Consider the following 13671-nt stretch of genomic DNA (forward strand, 5'->3'; position numbering starts at 1 on the left):
CAAATACATTTAGAGTAGTTCATTGTTTTGCTTATTGCAATTTCCAAACAGGATATGGTTTGCAAACAAACATTTGTAATTTCTTCCGAATAACAAACTCGGTGAAATAAAAGAGATATGAATATATACAGCATGTAATGGAGGCCTCATTTATGAATCAATATTAGTAAAACTTGGCTAAAAGAACGTATTTTTGTTTTTTGAAGAATAAAAAAACCACGAGATAATTTTCCTTACCGTAAGTAGTCGTATCGCTTGGCGTTGTTTTACCCGTATCTTGTGATGCAATTAATCTGCGCCTGCAAAGTAAGAGACCACACAGTAATATATAAGACTTTTAAGATAGGAAGTATGAGAACTTTTAAATAATAACTCATACAATGACCCATAGTTGCTTTAATCGCTACATTATGTTGGATAACGTTTCATTAACAATCCTATCACATTTCATTTCCTATATAGCTTGTATTACCAACTAGTTTGGTATACCTACAAAGTCAATTCATGTGATGGTAAATCTGTTATTCAAGATACAAATTTTAATATATTACGTCTGGCATGTCTCCCTCTACACATGCTTCGTTGGAGAGCTTGAATAAAAATAATTAGATGAATAACAGGTGTGAATAGCAATCCGGTAGAGTAAGGTCATTTGCAATTTTATTAGTAGACAATTTTGAATTCAAAGTGTTTATGTTTTCCATTTATCTTGTTTATATTGTTTCGTCATTTTCATTAAATAGTTTATAGTTTTAGGTTCTTATTCGTGTGGCGTAAATAATATAAATTATGGCAATTCATTGTAGTGTGAAAAGTCTAATCAATGCCTTCCAAGTAGGACGACGTAATTACTAATAACTTATTTTATCGGTCGTCCCTCTGTCTATATTACTCTGTTCAGCTCTTAATATTATTCCGTATTTTGACGTCAAATACGTTGACCCGGACTTAATAACTTTTACCCGGTCATATCAGCGACGTCATTATGTTTGAACCGACATTACTAACTTTGACCCGAACTTATCAAGTCATCTTTCGTGTGTTGGCGAAACAAAAAAAACCACTTCTGAAACACGCAAATAAAGCCCGATAAATCGATTATCAGATTATCTGCATATTGATATTGTAAAATATCAACTGCTTGACATTCATGAAGGCTTTTTGCTACGCTCACTCGACAAAAAGCTTCATATAAGCTTTTATAAAATTCAAGCTTCAAAAACACATAAACTGTGTAACAACAACAAACTTCAGAATATACACAATACAAGTATTATAAATAGTTGTCGATTAATCCACCTAATACAGCAACGTAATAATGCAAAGACAATTTTACAAATTCAGATTCACTATTTAACCATTACCTAGTAGTGGGAACCATGGAAAAGGGTAAATAAGTTAATGAGAGTCGACTTTTTTAAGATGTTCTCAATTCATGTTTGCTGTCACCACTGATTTTAACACTACAATTAAGTGCATTAAACTATAGCGATTAACCTAACCTACATGACTAATATAAATTAAGACTACAAAATTGAATGTTTTCATCAAAATAAGTGTTCTTTAAATCTTCAAGCTGACTTTTTGCAAATGAATAACATTAACATTATTTCGACTTGTTTTTTTGAATTTCATTTACAGTCAGGAATATGACAGTTGTTATCCACTCGTTTGACTTGTATGAGCTTTTAATTTTTCAACTTTGTTTAGAATTTTGCTCTGGGTCGGTGTTCTAGTTATTTTTGTTTTTTCTGCTGTTTGCTACTGTTTTACACGTGTGCCTTTAGATGATTTTTGATATTTGGTAAGAAGTACACGACACAGTAAAGTTGATTTAATTTTTGAATTTAATCGTTGGGTAATGAGAATAACCTTATGATATGCCTAGATAAATATAAATATTAAAAGCATGTTTGTGATCGCACAGATAATCCTGATGTTCAACATATTATTCTTAGGTATGCAGACCAACCATTTTAAAATTGGTCACATGTCCTCTATTATTATATTGTTTTCATTGTTAAATGATTGTCAGTAAATTGTATAATAACAGTAGATCAGAGTATACAAAATAAGAGAACGGTCATTAATTCAAAGTATCAGTATGGGATATTAACGTGACAATGGGTCAATATCGTGATGACACAAGCTTTTGTGTGATTCTTTCTAATGGCCATTCTAATAGGAAAAAGATTACTGTATTTTGTTGCTAATACGACATAATGTTTTTTGTTTAGTTTACATATTGTTGTCAATATTATTGATATTTTTGTGACTGTCATACAAGTGAGAGGTTTAGCTAGCTGTGTAACCAAGTCAGGAAAAAAGTAAAATCACAAAAACTCCCAGGAAAATTCAAAACGGAAAGTCCTCAATCAAAGGGCAAAATGAAAAGCTGGAACACATCAAACGAACGGATAACAACTGTCATATATCAATGTTAATGAAAAATGACATTCATTTGATTTATTTCAACTTTTAATTTTGTCATTTGATACGGGACTTTTCGTTTTGAATTTTTCGTAAGAGCTTATTTTACTTTCTTCTTAACTAAGATTTAAACTTACTTGTAAAAAATAAATACTGCCACTATTATCAGCACAAAGATTATGAGAGCAGCAACAATTCCACCTATAGCAGCCACGTTTGACGTTTCTTCGCTTCCTATTTGAAATTCATCTTTAGTATAGCATATACAGCATATATCAAATGGAGATTAAAGCATTTACACAAATTCATTGAAATACTCTATCCCTCTCTATTTCCTATATATAGCCTTTTCTCATTCGGAAGATATTTGTATTCAAAAATTTGAAAGTCACACAGAGACGAAAGTGTGATGGGAACCATTATTTTGCTCCTGAATTTGAACAATAAGTAGAAACTCTTCAATCTATTGTATTGATTAAATCTAACTTTTGAAAATTTTATGTCAAAATAAACATATTTAAACAATAAGTAGAAAATCACGAATTTTCTCTTTAAGATACTTATCATGCATTTAGGAGTTATATCTGCTTGACAATTTTATGTACTAGTAGTAAGATTATATTTTCACCTGGAGATATTTAACATGCGAGTTAAAATTTAAAGACAACATGTCTAATCGCTAAAGAAGACGGCATATGAACTTCATTACTTAATAGTTTGTCACGATTTTACATTTTATAGGTATTATTGATTAATTATTAAAAAAAACACCGTCCAGTCTATTCAAAACGGTCCTATGATGTGAATGTATATTTATATTTCTCTTCGATTGAATTCTGTATATATGCCCGTGTAATCTTGCATGCAAAGTGGTATTTCAATTTAATTTTGACTGAAGTCTGTTAAAGAGATGCAAAAGATACCAAAGGAACATTCAGATTCATAAACAAAGTTGTTCGTCCGTAGTGTTGTTCCCGACTATAGTATATCTCCATCAGGAACTCGGAAGACAAACAATCAAAAAATAAAGGCAACTGTAGTATACCGTTGTTCGAAATTCACAAATCGATTGAGAAAAAAACACCAAATCCAGGTAAAGCTGGGGTCACACATTCACGATTTTAACTGCCGTTCTTGACATGACCATATCCGATTAAAATTTGTCAACAGTCTAATCAAGATCCAGTAAATCGTGAATGGAAATTCAAACTTTCATTAAAATTTGTTAAACAAATAATATAATCACGACAATCAGATATTGTACAGGAAGCGTGGATATTCAATTGTTTCCAAGCAAATTTATCCCGATAATCACGTTTTCAATCCGCTTCTATTTCATTTTGTATCTTTCGCCAGGTAAAATTCGACCGAGTCTGTCACGACTGCGTCCCGATTCTTCCGAATGTTATTCGACAGAGATCAGACAGTGATCAGACAGTGAACCGACGCTGACGAAAGTTATCCGTTCAAAAACTGTCAGCAAACTCGAGACGATCAGGTATTTTCGGAACGTAATCCTATCACGGTCCGCTCTATCGCATTGCAAACGGCTTTGTCTGGTCTCAGTCGTATTGTATTCTGTAATTGTCGGGACTCTGACGTGGGTATCATTGACGAATTTCGTGTTAATAACGGGACTGCTTCTGGAACGGTTTCGGTAAAAAACGGTTCGCAATCGACAAGATCTGGATGCAATCTGGACTCAATCAGCAGAAAAACAGCAATAAGAAATTCCTCCAGATCATTCCCGTTCAACAGGACACCGTCCAGAATACACAGAACATTGTTAGGATTTTGATCCGATACAGCAGAATCTGTCACGACATAGGCACGATTGTAATCCGACTAGACAAAATCGGCTGCGTTTCACCGAATATTAAGCTGGGGTCACACATTCACGATTGTTACTGCCGTCCTTGACAGGACCATTCCCGATTAAAATTTGTCAAAAGTCTGATCAAGATCCTGTAAATCGTGGATGGAAATTCAAACTTTAATTAAAATTTGTTAAACAAATAATTTAATCACGACAACAATCAGATATTGTTCAGGAAGCGTCGATATTCAACCGTTTCCAAGCGAATTTATCCCGATAATCCCGTTTTCAATCCGCTTCTAATCCAATTTGCATATTTCGCTTGGTATAATTCGACCGAGTCTGTCACGACTGCGTCCCGATTCTACCGAATGTAAGCCGACAGATATCAGACAGTGACCAGACAGTAAACTGACGCTGATAGAAGTTATCCGTCCGCCCAATCGCATTGCAAACGGCTTTGTCTGGTCTCAGTCGTATTGTATTCTGTAATTGTCGGGACTCGAACGTGGGTATCATTGACGAATTTCGTATTAATAGCGGCACTGTTTCGGAACGGTTTCGGCAAAAAGGGTTCGCAATCGACAAGATCTGGATGCAATCAACTCAATAAGCAGAAAAACAGTAATGAAAAATTTCTTCAGATCAGCTGTCTTATTAAATTTCATTATATTGAAAAAAAAATACCTCCACATATTCCAGTAGAAATGTCGCATGTTCCAGTCAAACAATTACACTTTCCTGTGCAGTTCTTACCAAAATGTCCATCGTCACAGGCTATTAAAATAATGAAACAAACATTTATATAAGCCAATAAAGTAACGGATATTCGTGATAATCAACAGAGTATAAAAACGTGTACAATAATTAATAAACTGTGTGCCTGTCTCGCTCAAATGATATTAAATTTATCTTAGCTAGTTTAAGTAGTTTTAGTTTTAATTGTTTAAAACAGTAGTTATAATAAGAAAACAAGTATGTTTATCAAATATTTGTAGTGATTCTACTACCTCTTCTTAATTGTGTATAACAAATTCTTCTACATTTGAATAACTAGTCATTCAATACAACTGAACATTTTAAAGTGTCTGCAATGTTTCGAAAGTATAGAGTTCAATATTGTGCTCACAATAATATAAACATATTCATAGAATTACATTTATGAGCTAAAAAAAACGATGATGAATTGACTCATATGAAAGTACAATAAAAGTAGTATATATCATTTTACGTACTTTTATTGCAGTATTTGTCGTATAGATAACCAGGTTCACACCCAGACTTGTTGTTACATAATCCAACAATCCGGTCACACATAGAAGATATACATCCTCCACAGACATTTTTACAGTTTTGACCAAACGTACCCCTGTTACATTCTGAAAAATATCGTGAAATAAATGATTTTTTTTTGTGTTACTAGTAATACATCATTAAGATTTACCATCTCGTCAGATAATCTAAAACTCTAAACTTTCTAATCATAACAGTCTTTCATCACATTTACAAATAAATATCTGGCCAACCGAAGTCATGGTTTCTATAATACAAAGTGAACGATATTGAAACGTTTTTACTTCTTGGGAAGTTATAAAAAATAATAATAGAAGTAAGGCTCAGCATGGATTGAGTTCACCTAGCACAGCAACGAAGAATTCTGTCACGCAATAATATAACCAAAACATATGCCTACCTTGTTATAAAAAAAAGCATTGTCTAGTGTTTGGTTTGTTAATGAATACATTCTTAAACTTATAAATCCTAGGCGAAATGAATTTTTGGAGAAGGCTATAAGTTATAAAGTTCAAAACTTTAATTGCAATGCGTTCTCGTGATATAATCAAGACTCATTTTGCGTACCAGAAACGGTACAAGATGCACTGATGTCGAAGGGTAAATTATATATTATTATACAAAATATATGATATGAGTGCTAACGAGAGAACTTTCAAAGAGGGTTAAAATTAATCAGATTTAAGCAAAGATAGACCATTGTACGGCCTTACAAAATGAGAACATCCCATACCACATGGTCAACTACTAGAATATAAGGCCTCGAAGTTTGAGTATGCATAGTTTGCCGATTGTCTATCAGTCTGAAAAATTATGAAATTGTTAATTTGTGAATGATTTTAGGGTCGGTAAAAAATAATAGTTTATTATTTTACAACATAATTGATTTGAAAAGATTGCAGCACTAATGGAAATTGTAAGTTGTACTAAACTTTTCATTTTTCTTGGACGAATAAAGTAAAATCTAAGCTTTATCAACTTTTACAGGGGTAATATTTTGTTCAAAATCTAAGTTTAAATCGAATACATACGCGTCATCAACAAGTTTCAGAGAAGTTAAGGTGTATAGGAACTGCACTCTCACTTTTTTGAAAATGTGTATCACTAAGTATTACAAAAGTTTGAATGATTTACGAAAATACGGTCGAATATTGTTTATATGATTGATGTGAAAGGTGGACTTGTTTTGAAGTACCATATTATCATTCAGACTGATAACGTTAATTTGCTGATATTTCTAAAATGTTCGATTGGAACCTACATAAAAACATGATAATAACTCATATACATGTTTCAAAATCATAATGCAAGAATAGCGATTCCACATTTAAGGTAGATCCCCAAACACATGATTCTAAGCAGTCGAATAAGTATTTCTGATCTTCTAATTGAAAATTATAAAAAAAAACAAGTTTCCTTTTAACATAATGGACTGTCTGTACTGATTTGTCAATATGTTAATATAAAATGGTATTGAGTTTTAGGAAGTGAAAATAAATATTTTGAAAATCTGAGGTTTTATTTTCTATGTTGGATGTTTCCTACCTTGGTTACATGATTTGCCATGGAATCCCGCCTCACAGCCTCCAGGTGGACATTTTCCAACTGCCTTGCTGCAAGGTGCACTAAGACAGTAACATTTCTGTGCACAACCGATACCAAAGTCTCCATCGTCGCAGGCTGAGGTAAATTTAAAATGCGAAAATATTCTTCTATAAAAACTTTCTATTTGTACACTAATTTCATATCACTAGTGTTAATCGGCTGTTTGTAACAAAAGATAACGAGTGTCTATTGTGTTATAATGGTTTACCACGTTTGATATTTTTAACGAGTGATCTTTCCAAACTGGTGTAGACATACCCTGTATCACTGACTCAAAAACCTGCTAATAGCAGCTTGTTTGTCATATCCGTACCAATGGTAAATTATATTTGCTGTTCTTTCAGTTTTTGAATCCGTTATCATGCCAATGTCTACGCTCATTCAGAAAAGAGAAAAATGCCTATATTCATGGCAAACTACAACAAAATCATAAGAAGTTTAAAGTTAATTATAAGCATATCGTACACCTGCATTTCCCTGTGTACCAAAATGTACGATGTATTAGATTTACGATCAGAATTTATTCTTTAAAAAATTGTCACACAGTTTAGATATTCTTAACTATACTTACATATGTCGCATTTTACGGTGTGTTCATAACCAGGATTACAGCTAGTGGTGTCATCACACAATCCATTAACATAATCACACATACTTGATACACACCCATTACAAGATCTAGAACAATTTCTCCCAAACTGACCGTTAGGACACGCTGAAAATATGTATATACATTTTCACATCAAAATATATCTATTTAAGGTAAGGTTTGCGTACACAGGGAGATAACTCGAATTCAAATAATTGAAAAAAGGAGGGACCCGCTATTTTGAATTGCTTTGATTAACCAATGTTTGATAACTACAATATTATCGAAAATAAAACAACACCTACCTCACAATTGTCGTTTTGATGAGATTTTATCAAAATTTGAATCATACAAGTAACGTTATGACCGTCAGTTTGTTAGTTTTCATTTATATGACGTCACGTTCGGCCATAACGGTCTTTGTGCAAAAACAATTCATGAAGTTTCGCGGAGTTTTATTTTATTTCATAAATGTACATTTTTATGCCCCCGCTGTAGCAAAGGGGCATTGAGTTATATCCTTGTCTGTTTGTACGTTGATCCGAATGTACGTACATGTATCATAGTGTACGTCCGTTTTTACAAAATTGGTTTCCATACTCTAACTTTAGTCTTCCTCAACCAACTGATATATAAAACTTATGCACAATGCTTTTTGCCACAAAAACCACAGAATAGATTTGAATTTTGATGTTGTCACCTTTACAGTTCTAGATTTATGAATGGTCGGACAAGGGATACCCTTCTCCATTCTGCCGTCCCCTTTCTCTTGTCTCCCGTCATAAAACAAAAAAAAAACTAATGTATGGAAAGATGATTTCAATAGAAATCGGTTTAATATATTGTGTTTTTATGGCTTGTCCCCGTCTTGTCCTTTCACAAGATAGAAGTGTTGTTTATTCTGCTTCAAGAACCCCAATAACTTTTCACTGACTGTTAAGCTGTCTTTTTATTGAATTTGTAAGTCTGATGCACACTGTTTCCGATTTTTATATAGCATGAATACAAATTATAGAAACGCTGGCTTGAATGAAAAATGGCACATTTTTATGTCACTTTTAGTCAATTTAGTTAATAAATTTACCTAATGCGCCATGTGTTTTACTTATAGAGGATTCATATATAAATTTTCAGATATTTTTATTGCATAATTTTTACGAATGACAGAATGTTGAACTTGGTCTTTTCCTCAAATACGCACACAACCCATACGTTTACATCATTCGAAATGTATTTTATTTTTATCAATCACTTTTACAACTGACGGAGTGTTCTAATAATATTTTTTTATGGATGCATTAAGACACAACTATTGTATTGTGTCGTCCTGAACATGCCTGAAGTATTTGTACTGGACATTTTACAAACTCTAATAAAAAAAACTTCTATGCATATCAGTCAACTTTGAACCAATTTATCTAAAACAAGGATAGTAATATGTGTCTACACATTCACGGACTCACTATAAAATTCGGGAAATTGTTAGTTTTTTAGTCTTTCTCCGTATATAAGAGATCATAATAAAGTAATGACGACGCTCAGAGTTACCTCATGAGGTCGTTTTCTGAATTTTTCGTTTCTGTTCTCCAACTTTAGTTTGCTTTTACCAAATGGTATAAAATTTATACGGAATGCTTTATGTTTCATGTTTATGTAAGAGGGGTTATCATCAGTGTCCCATGGACACATTATCCATTTATTCCAAGCTTTAACGTTTCATCCAATTGCTGCAAACAAACAATTTACCAAACATTGTGCAATGAAGCAATTTTCATTACTTTAATGGCAATTTGAATGCTTTTCTAAGATTTAAAATATTACTGTTTGAATATAAAAAAAGAAGATGGTGTATGATTGCCAATGAGACATAAACAACTAAAGGTAACCGTACGGCCTTCAACAATGAGCAAAGCTCATACCGCACAGTAGCTATAAATAGCCCCGATAAGACAATGTAAAACAATTCAAACGAGAAAACTAACGGAAGTACGGAAAGTATACATTAAGTGTTTCCTTCAAAATCAGAGTCTTGTGCATGAAGTAATGCACAAGTATGACACCTCCCCTTTCGACTGATAGTTGTGGGCATAACAAGTAAGAGACCACATCAAAAGTTTAATGTAGGATAAAAAAATAACTTAATTCACAAAGTTAGTTCACTGACTCCTCGTAACTTAATTTGGGAACATTGATTAACCGATATGGATATATGTAAAATCGATGTCAAATTAACAAAACTTGCAGCAACTTGTATCCCCCACCCCAAACTATTTGAAATAAGTTGTTTATCCTTCTTTTGATGTCATTTCTAAGTTAATCACTGTTTTCTCTCATTGATTATGGTCAATCCCAAAGTGTTACAAGACAAAATGATTCTTTTTAAAAAGATGTTATTAAAGATCACTTTGTTCTTTGCAGAGCAACAAAAAAAAATTGTTTGTGTTTTACAGAAATTACAAGATATACACATATAACGGCCATTTCCGTAAAAACGAGTTCGGGGACATACCAATTTTATTACCTCATTATAATGAAAATAGTTAATTCCTAAAGATCGCAGTTTTTTACAAAAACGGTGGACCCGGAAAAGGGATATTTTTGGCTTTTTGTTGCCATGGCAACGGGATTTTTCAAACCCAAAAATACAAAAATCTTGTTTTTAAGAATTTTTCAATGATATCTTTAATTAAATTTTACTATTAATGAATGAACCACAATTATTTATGCATGTTTTATTTAGTTTTATTTTTTAATAGTCACTCGCATACATTATTATTTCAGAAGATTTTAAATAGAATTTTCCCTAAAAATCGTAAAAAATCGGAATTTTGAGCTTTTCACCAGAAAAAACGGGACGGGCGATTTTCGATTTTTTTTTCTTTAAATGATTGGGTAGTCCTTCCTGAACAAAATGATGTATCATATTGATATAATACCACTGAGAAAAAAATCCAGGTTTTATGCAAACCTTACCTTAATATGAAACAGGACACTATATTCTGTTAGTCGACAAATTAATTCCTATGTACTTATAATATACATTTCTACGGTCAGGATTTGTATTAAAATGTAACATTAATGTTTTTTTCTTATTATAGCCATTTAAATAAATTACTTAATACACATTTTTTTCGAGAGAAGAAAATTGAATCGCTTGTACAACTGACAACTACACATGTGAAGGGGGTAAGATATTTAACTATTTGATTAAAAGTAGAACTGAGCAGTGTGTGTAGTTCTAGCGTCAAATGCACTAATTCAAGTTAACGCCAGCCTTAATATGTTACTCCTAAATCTCAAGAAATAACGTCTGTTTGTTATATATATACTATTAAACGAGAAGACCTCATTTTGTGTGTCGCTTCTCTTCTTTCCACAATAAATCAATCATCATGCATCTGTGTTCTATAGGTACAGTGAATAGTCGCATTTGTCATCCATTCATATGATTATTCAGATTAAGTTATTTTGGGAGAAAAACAAGAAAAAAGACGTCCGGATATGTTTCCGTCATTGGACGAAATTTTAAGGCAGATTAGACTTCCGGTTTGCATTTTTTTGTATACTTTGAACATACTTATACTACGAATAAAGTGTATTTTCTGTCTGATATCATTTTCAAGTTTACTTTCCACGGCGGTCACAGAGGTCATTGAATAGAGAGGGTCTGTTTAATATATCAATGGCCGCCATGGATCGATTTTTAAACTGAGATTTAAATGAAAAACAAAATACACTTTATTTATAGTAATGAATGAGGGGGTGGGGGTGTGGGGGGGGGGGGGGCTTTCGGGACGTCGGGATCGTGTGTTTTTTGGAGGAATTTCGGGATTGACCCTTTCGGGATCAAGGATTTCTTTTTTCGAATTTCGGGATGTCGGGATATTTGATTTTTATTAAATTCGGGACCTCGGGATTTCATGTTTGTACATGTAAGCCCGGGATATCGGGATCAGGAACCCTCCGACACCACCACATCCCTTTATGAATGTTCATGATATACAGGTAAGCGCTAAAATTATTCATGTGTTAATAAAATTAGTAGAGAACAAATAAAAAAATAGGATTTTTTTGGTGAAAAAGGAGGAGACGGGCTAGAAAAACAATTGTCCTGTCCAAAAGTACCTATGACTTTTGATACCTTTTCTGAAATTCTCCAGTCATTTAATCATTTACATAAATTCATTGATTACAAAAAAAAGAAGATGTGGTATGATTGCCAATGAGACAGCACTCCATAAGAGACCGAAATGACACCGAAATTAACAACTATAGGTCACCTTACGGCCTTCAACAATGAGCCAATACCCATAGTCAGAAATAAAAGGCCCCGAAATGACAATGTTAAACAATTCAAATAAGAAAACTAACGGTCTTATTTATGTACAAAAAACAAATATGTAAAATTGAGAATGGAAATGGGGAATGTGTCAAAGAGACAACAACCCGACCGTAGACAAAAAACTTCAGCAGAAGGTCACCAACAGGTCTTCAATGTAGCGAGAAATTCCCGCACCCGGAGGCGTCCTTCAGCTGGCCCCTAAACAAATATATACTAGTTCAGTGATAATGAACGTCATACTAATTTCCAAATTGTACACAAGAAACTAAAATTAAAATAATACAAGACTAACAAAGGCCAGAGGCTCCTGACTTGGGACAGGCGCAAAAATGCGACGGGGTTAAACATGTTTGGGAGATCTCAACCCTCCCCTTATACCTCTAGCCAATGTAGAAAAGTAAACGCATAACAATACGCACATTAAAATTCAGTTCAAGAGAAGTACGAGTCTGATGTCAGAAGATGTAACCAAAGAAAATAAACAAAATGACAATAATACATAAATCACAACAGACTACTAGCAGTTAACTGACATGCCAGCTCCAGACTTCAATAAAACTGACTGAAAGATTATGATTTCATCATATGAACATCAGGCACAATCCTTCCCGTTAGGGGTTTAGTATCATACCATCATAAAATATATGAGAAGAACATAACCCGTGTCATGCCAACAACTGGTTTTTGAATAAATGTGTTTAGTTCCGACGCAAAGACCCTATAAGTGTATCAATATTAACGCCAAAATATGCAATCTTTAATGACCTGACAACAGTATCGTAGCTATATCCCTTCTTAATAAGTATATTCAAAGGTTTTGTAAGTTTCCGAGGTGAATACTGACACCTTTGTGCTTTATAAAGAATATTTCCATAAAAAATTGGATGTGAAATACTTGAACGTATAAGAAGTCTGCATGTGGAGCTATATTTACGAATGATGTCCTTATACCGATGATAAAATTTAGTAAATGTTTTGACTAGTTTGTGATATCGAAAACCCTGGTGTAATAATTTTCCAGTAATACATAAATTTCTCTCGTTAAAATCTAAAACATTGTTACATACACGAGCGAATCGTACAAGTTGAGATGTAACACATAAACAAACGACAACCACTGAATTACAGGCTCCTGACTTGAATGTTCTTAATATACTAAATGTATGTTCATAATGAAATTAATAGAAAACCAAAAAATGGGAATTTTGGAAATAAAGGAGGAGGGATAAAAAAAAAACATTTTGCTGTCCCCAAGTGCCTATGACTTTTGATACTTTCCCAAAAATGCTCAAGTCATTAAATCTTTTACAAAATTCTTCCTACAGCAATTTACATACTCTCAACCACGCTCTGAATGCCTTCGATTTCGCGGGTGTGTTCTAGTATATAATAAAAAGTAACCAATTAGATTGTTTCTTTGAAAACAAGAAACATACTTTGTGAACAATTGAATCCCTGCCATCCATCTTGGCAGCCAACAATGCATTCACCTGTTACGTGATTGCAAAGAGAATTCCAACAGTTAACTGAACACGATTCACGACAATCGTTGCCGTGTAAACCAGCAGAACATTCTGTAAAAATAAAAGTTACTAC

The 13671-nt window shown here is 33.2% G+C and overlaps 1 protein-coding gene across 1 annotated transcript in view; it reads right to left on the reverse strand.

Annotated features, from left to right (window-relative positions):
• Positions 1-243: 243 nt before the first annotated feature.
• The window catches only part of LOC134684090 (uncharacterized), a 29344-nt gene continuing 15916 nt past the window's right edge, over positions 244-13671 (reverse strand). The window contains exons 8-13 of the mRNA XM_063543404.1: positions 13512-13649; positions 7716-7859; positions 7085-7219; positions 5482-5625; positions 4934-5023; positions 244-299 (exon numbers count right to left, since the gene is read on the reverse strand). Of these exons, the coding sequence (XP_063399474.1) occupies positions 289-299; positions 4934-5023; positions 5482-5625; positions 7085-7219; positions 7716-7859; positions 13512-13649 (662 nt within the window). The 3' untranslated portion in view covers positions 244-288. The remainder of the gene's footprint in view (positions 300-4933; positions 5024-5481; positions 5626-7084; positions 7220-7715; positions 7860-13511; positions 13650-13671) is intronic.

The sequence above is a fragment of the Mytilus trossulus genome, chromosome 1 (assembly GCF_036588685.1).
Source record: "Mytilus trossulus isolate FHL-02 chromosome 1, PNRI_Mtr1.1.1.hap1, whole genome shotgun sequence".
In the NCBI taxonomy this organism is placed as follows: domain Eukaryota; kingdom Metazoa; phylum Mollusca; class Bivalvia; order Mytilida; family Mytilidae; genus Mytilus; species Mytilus trossulus.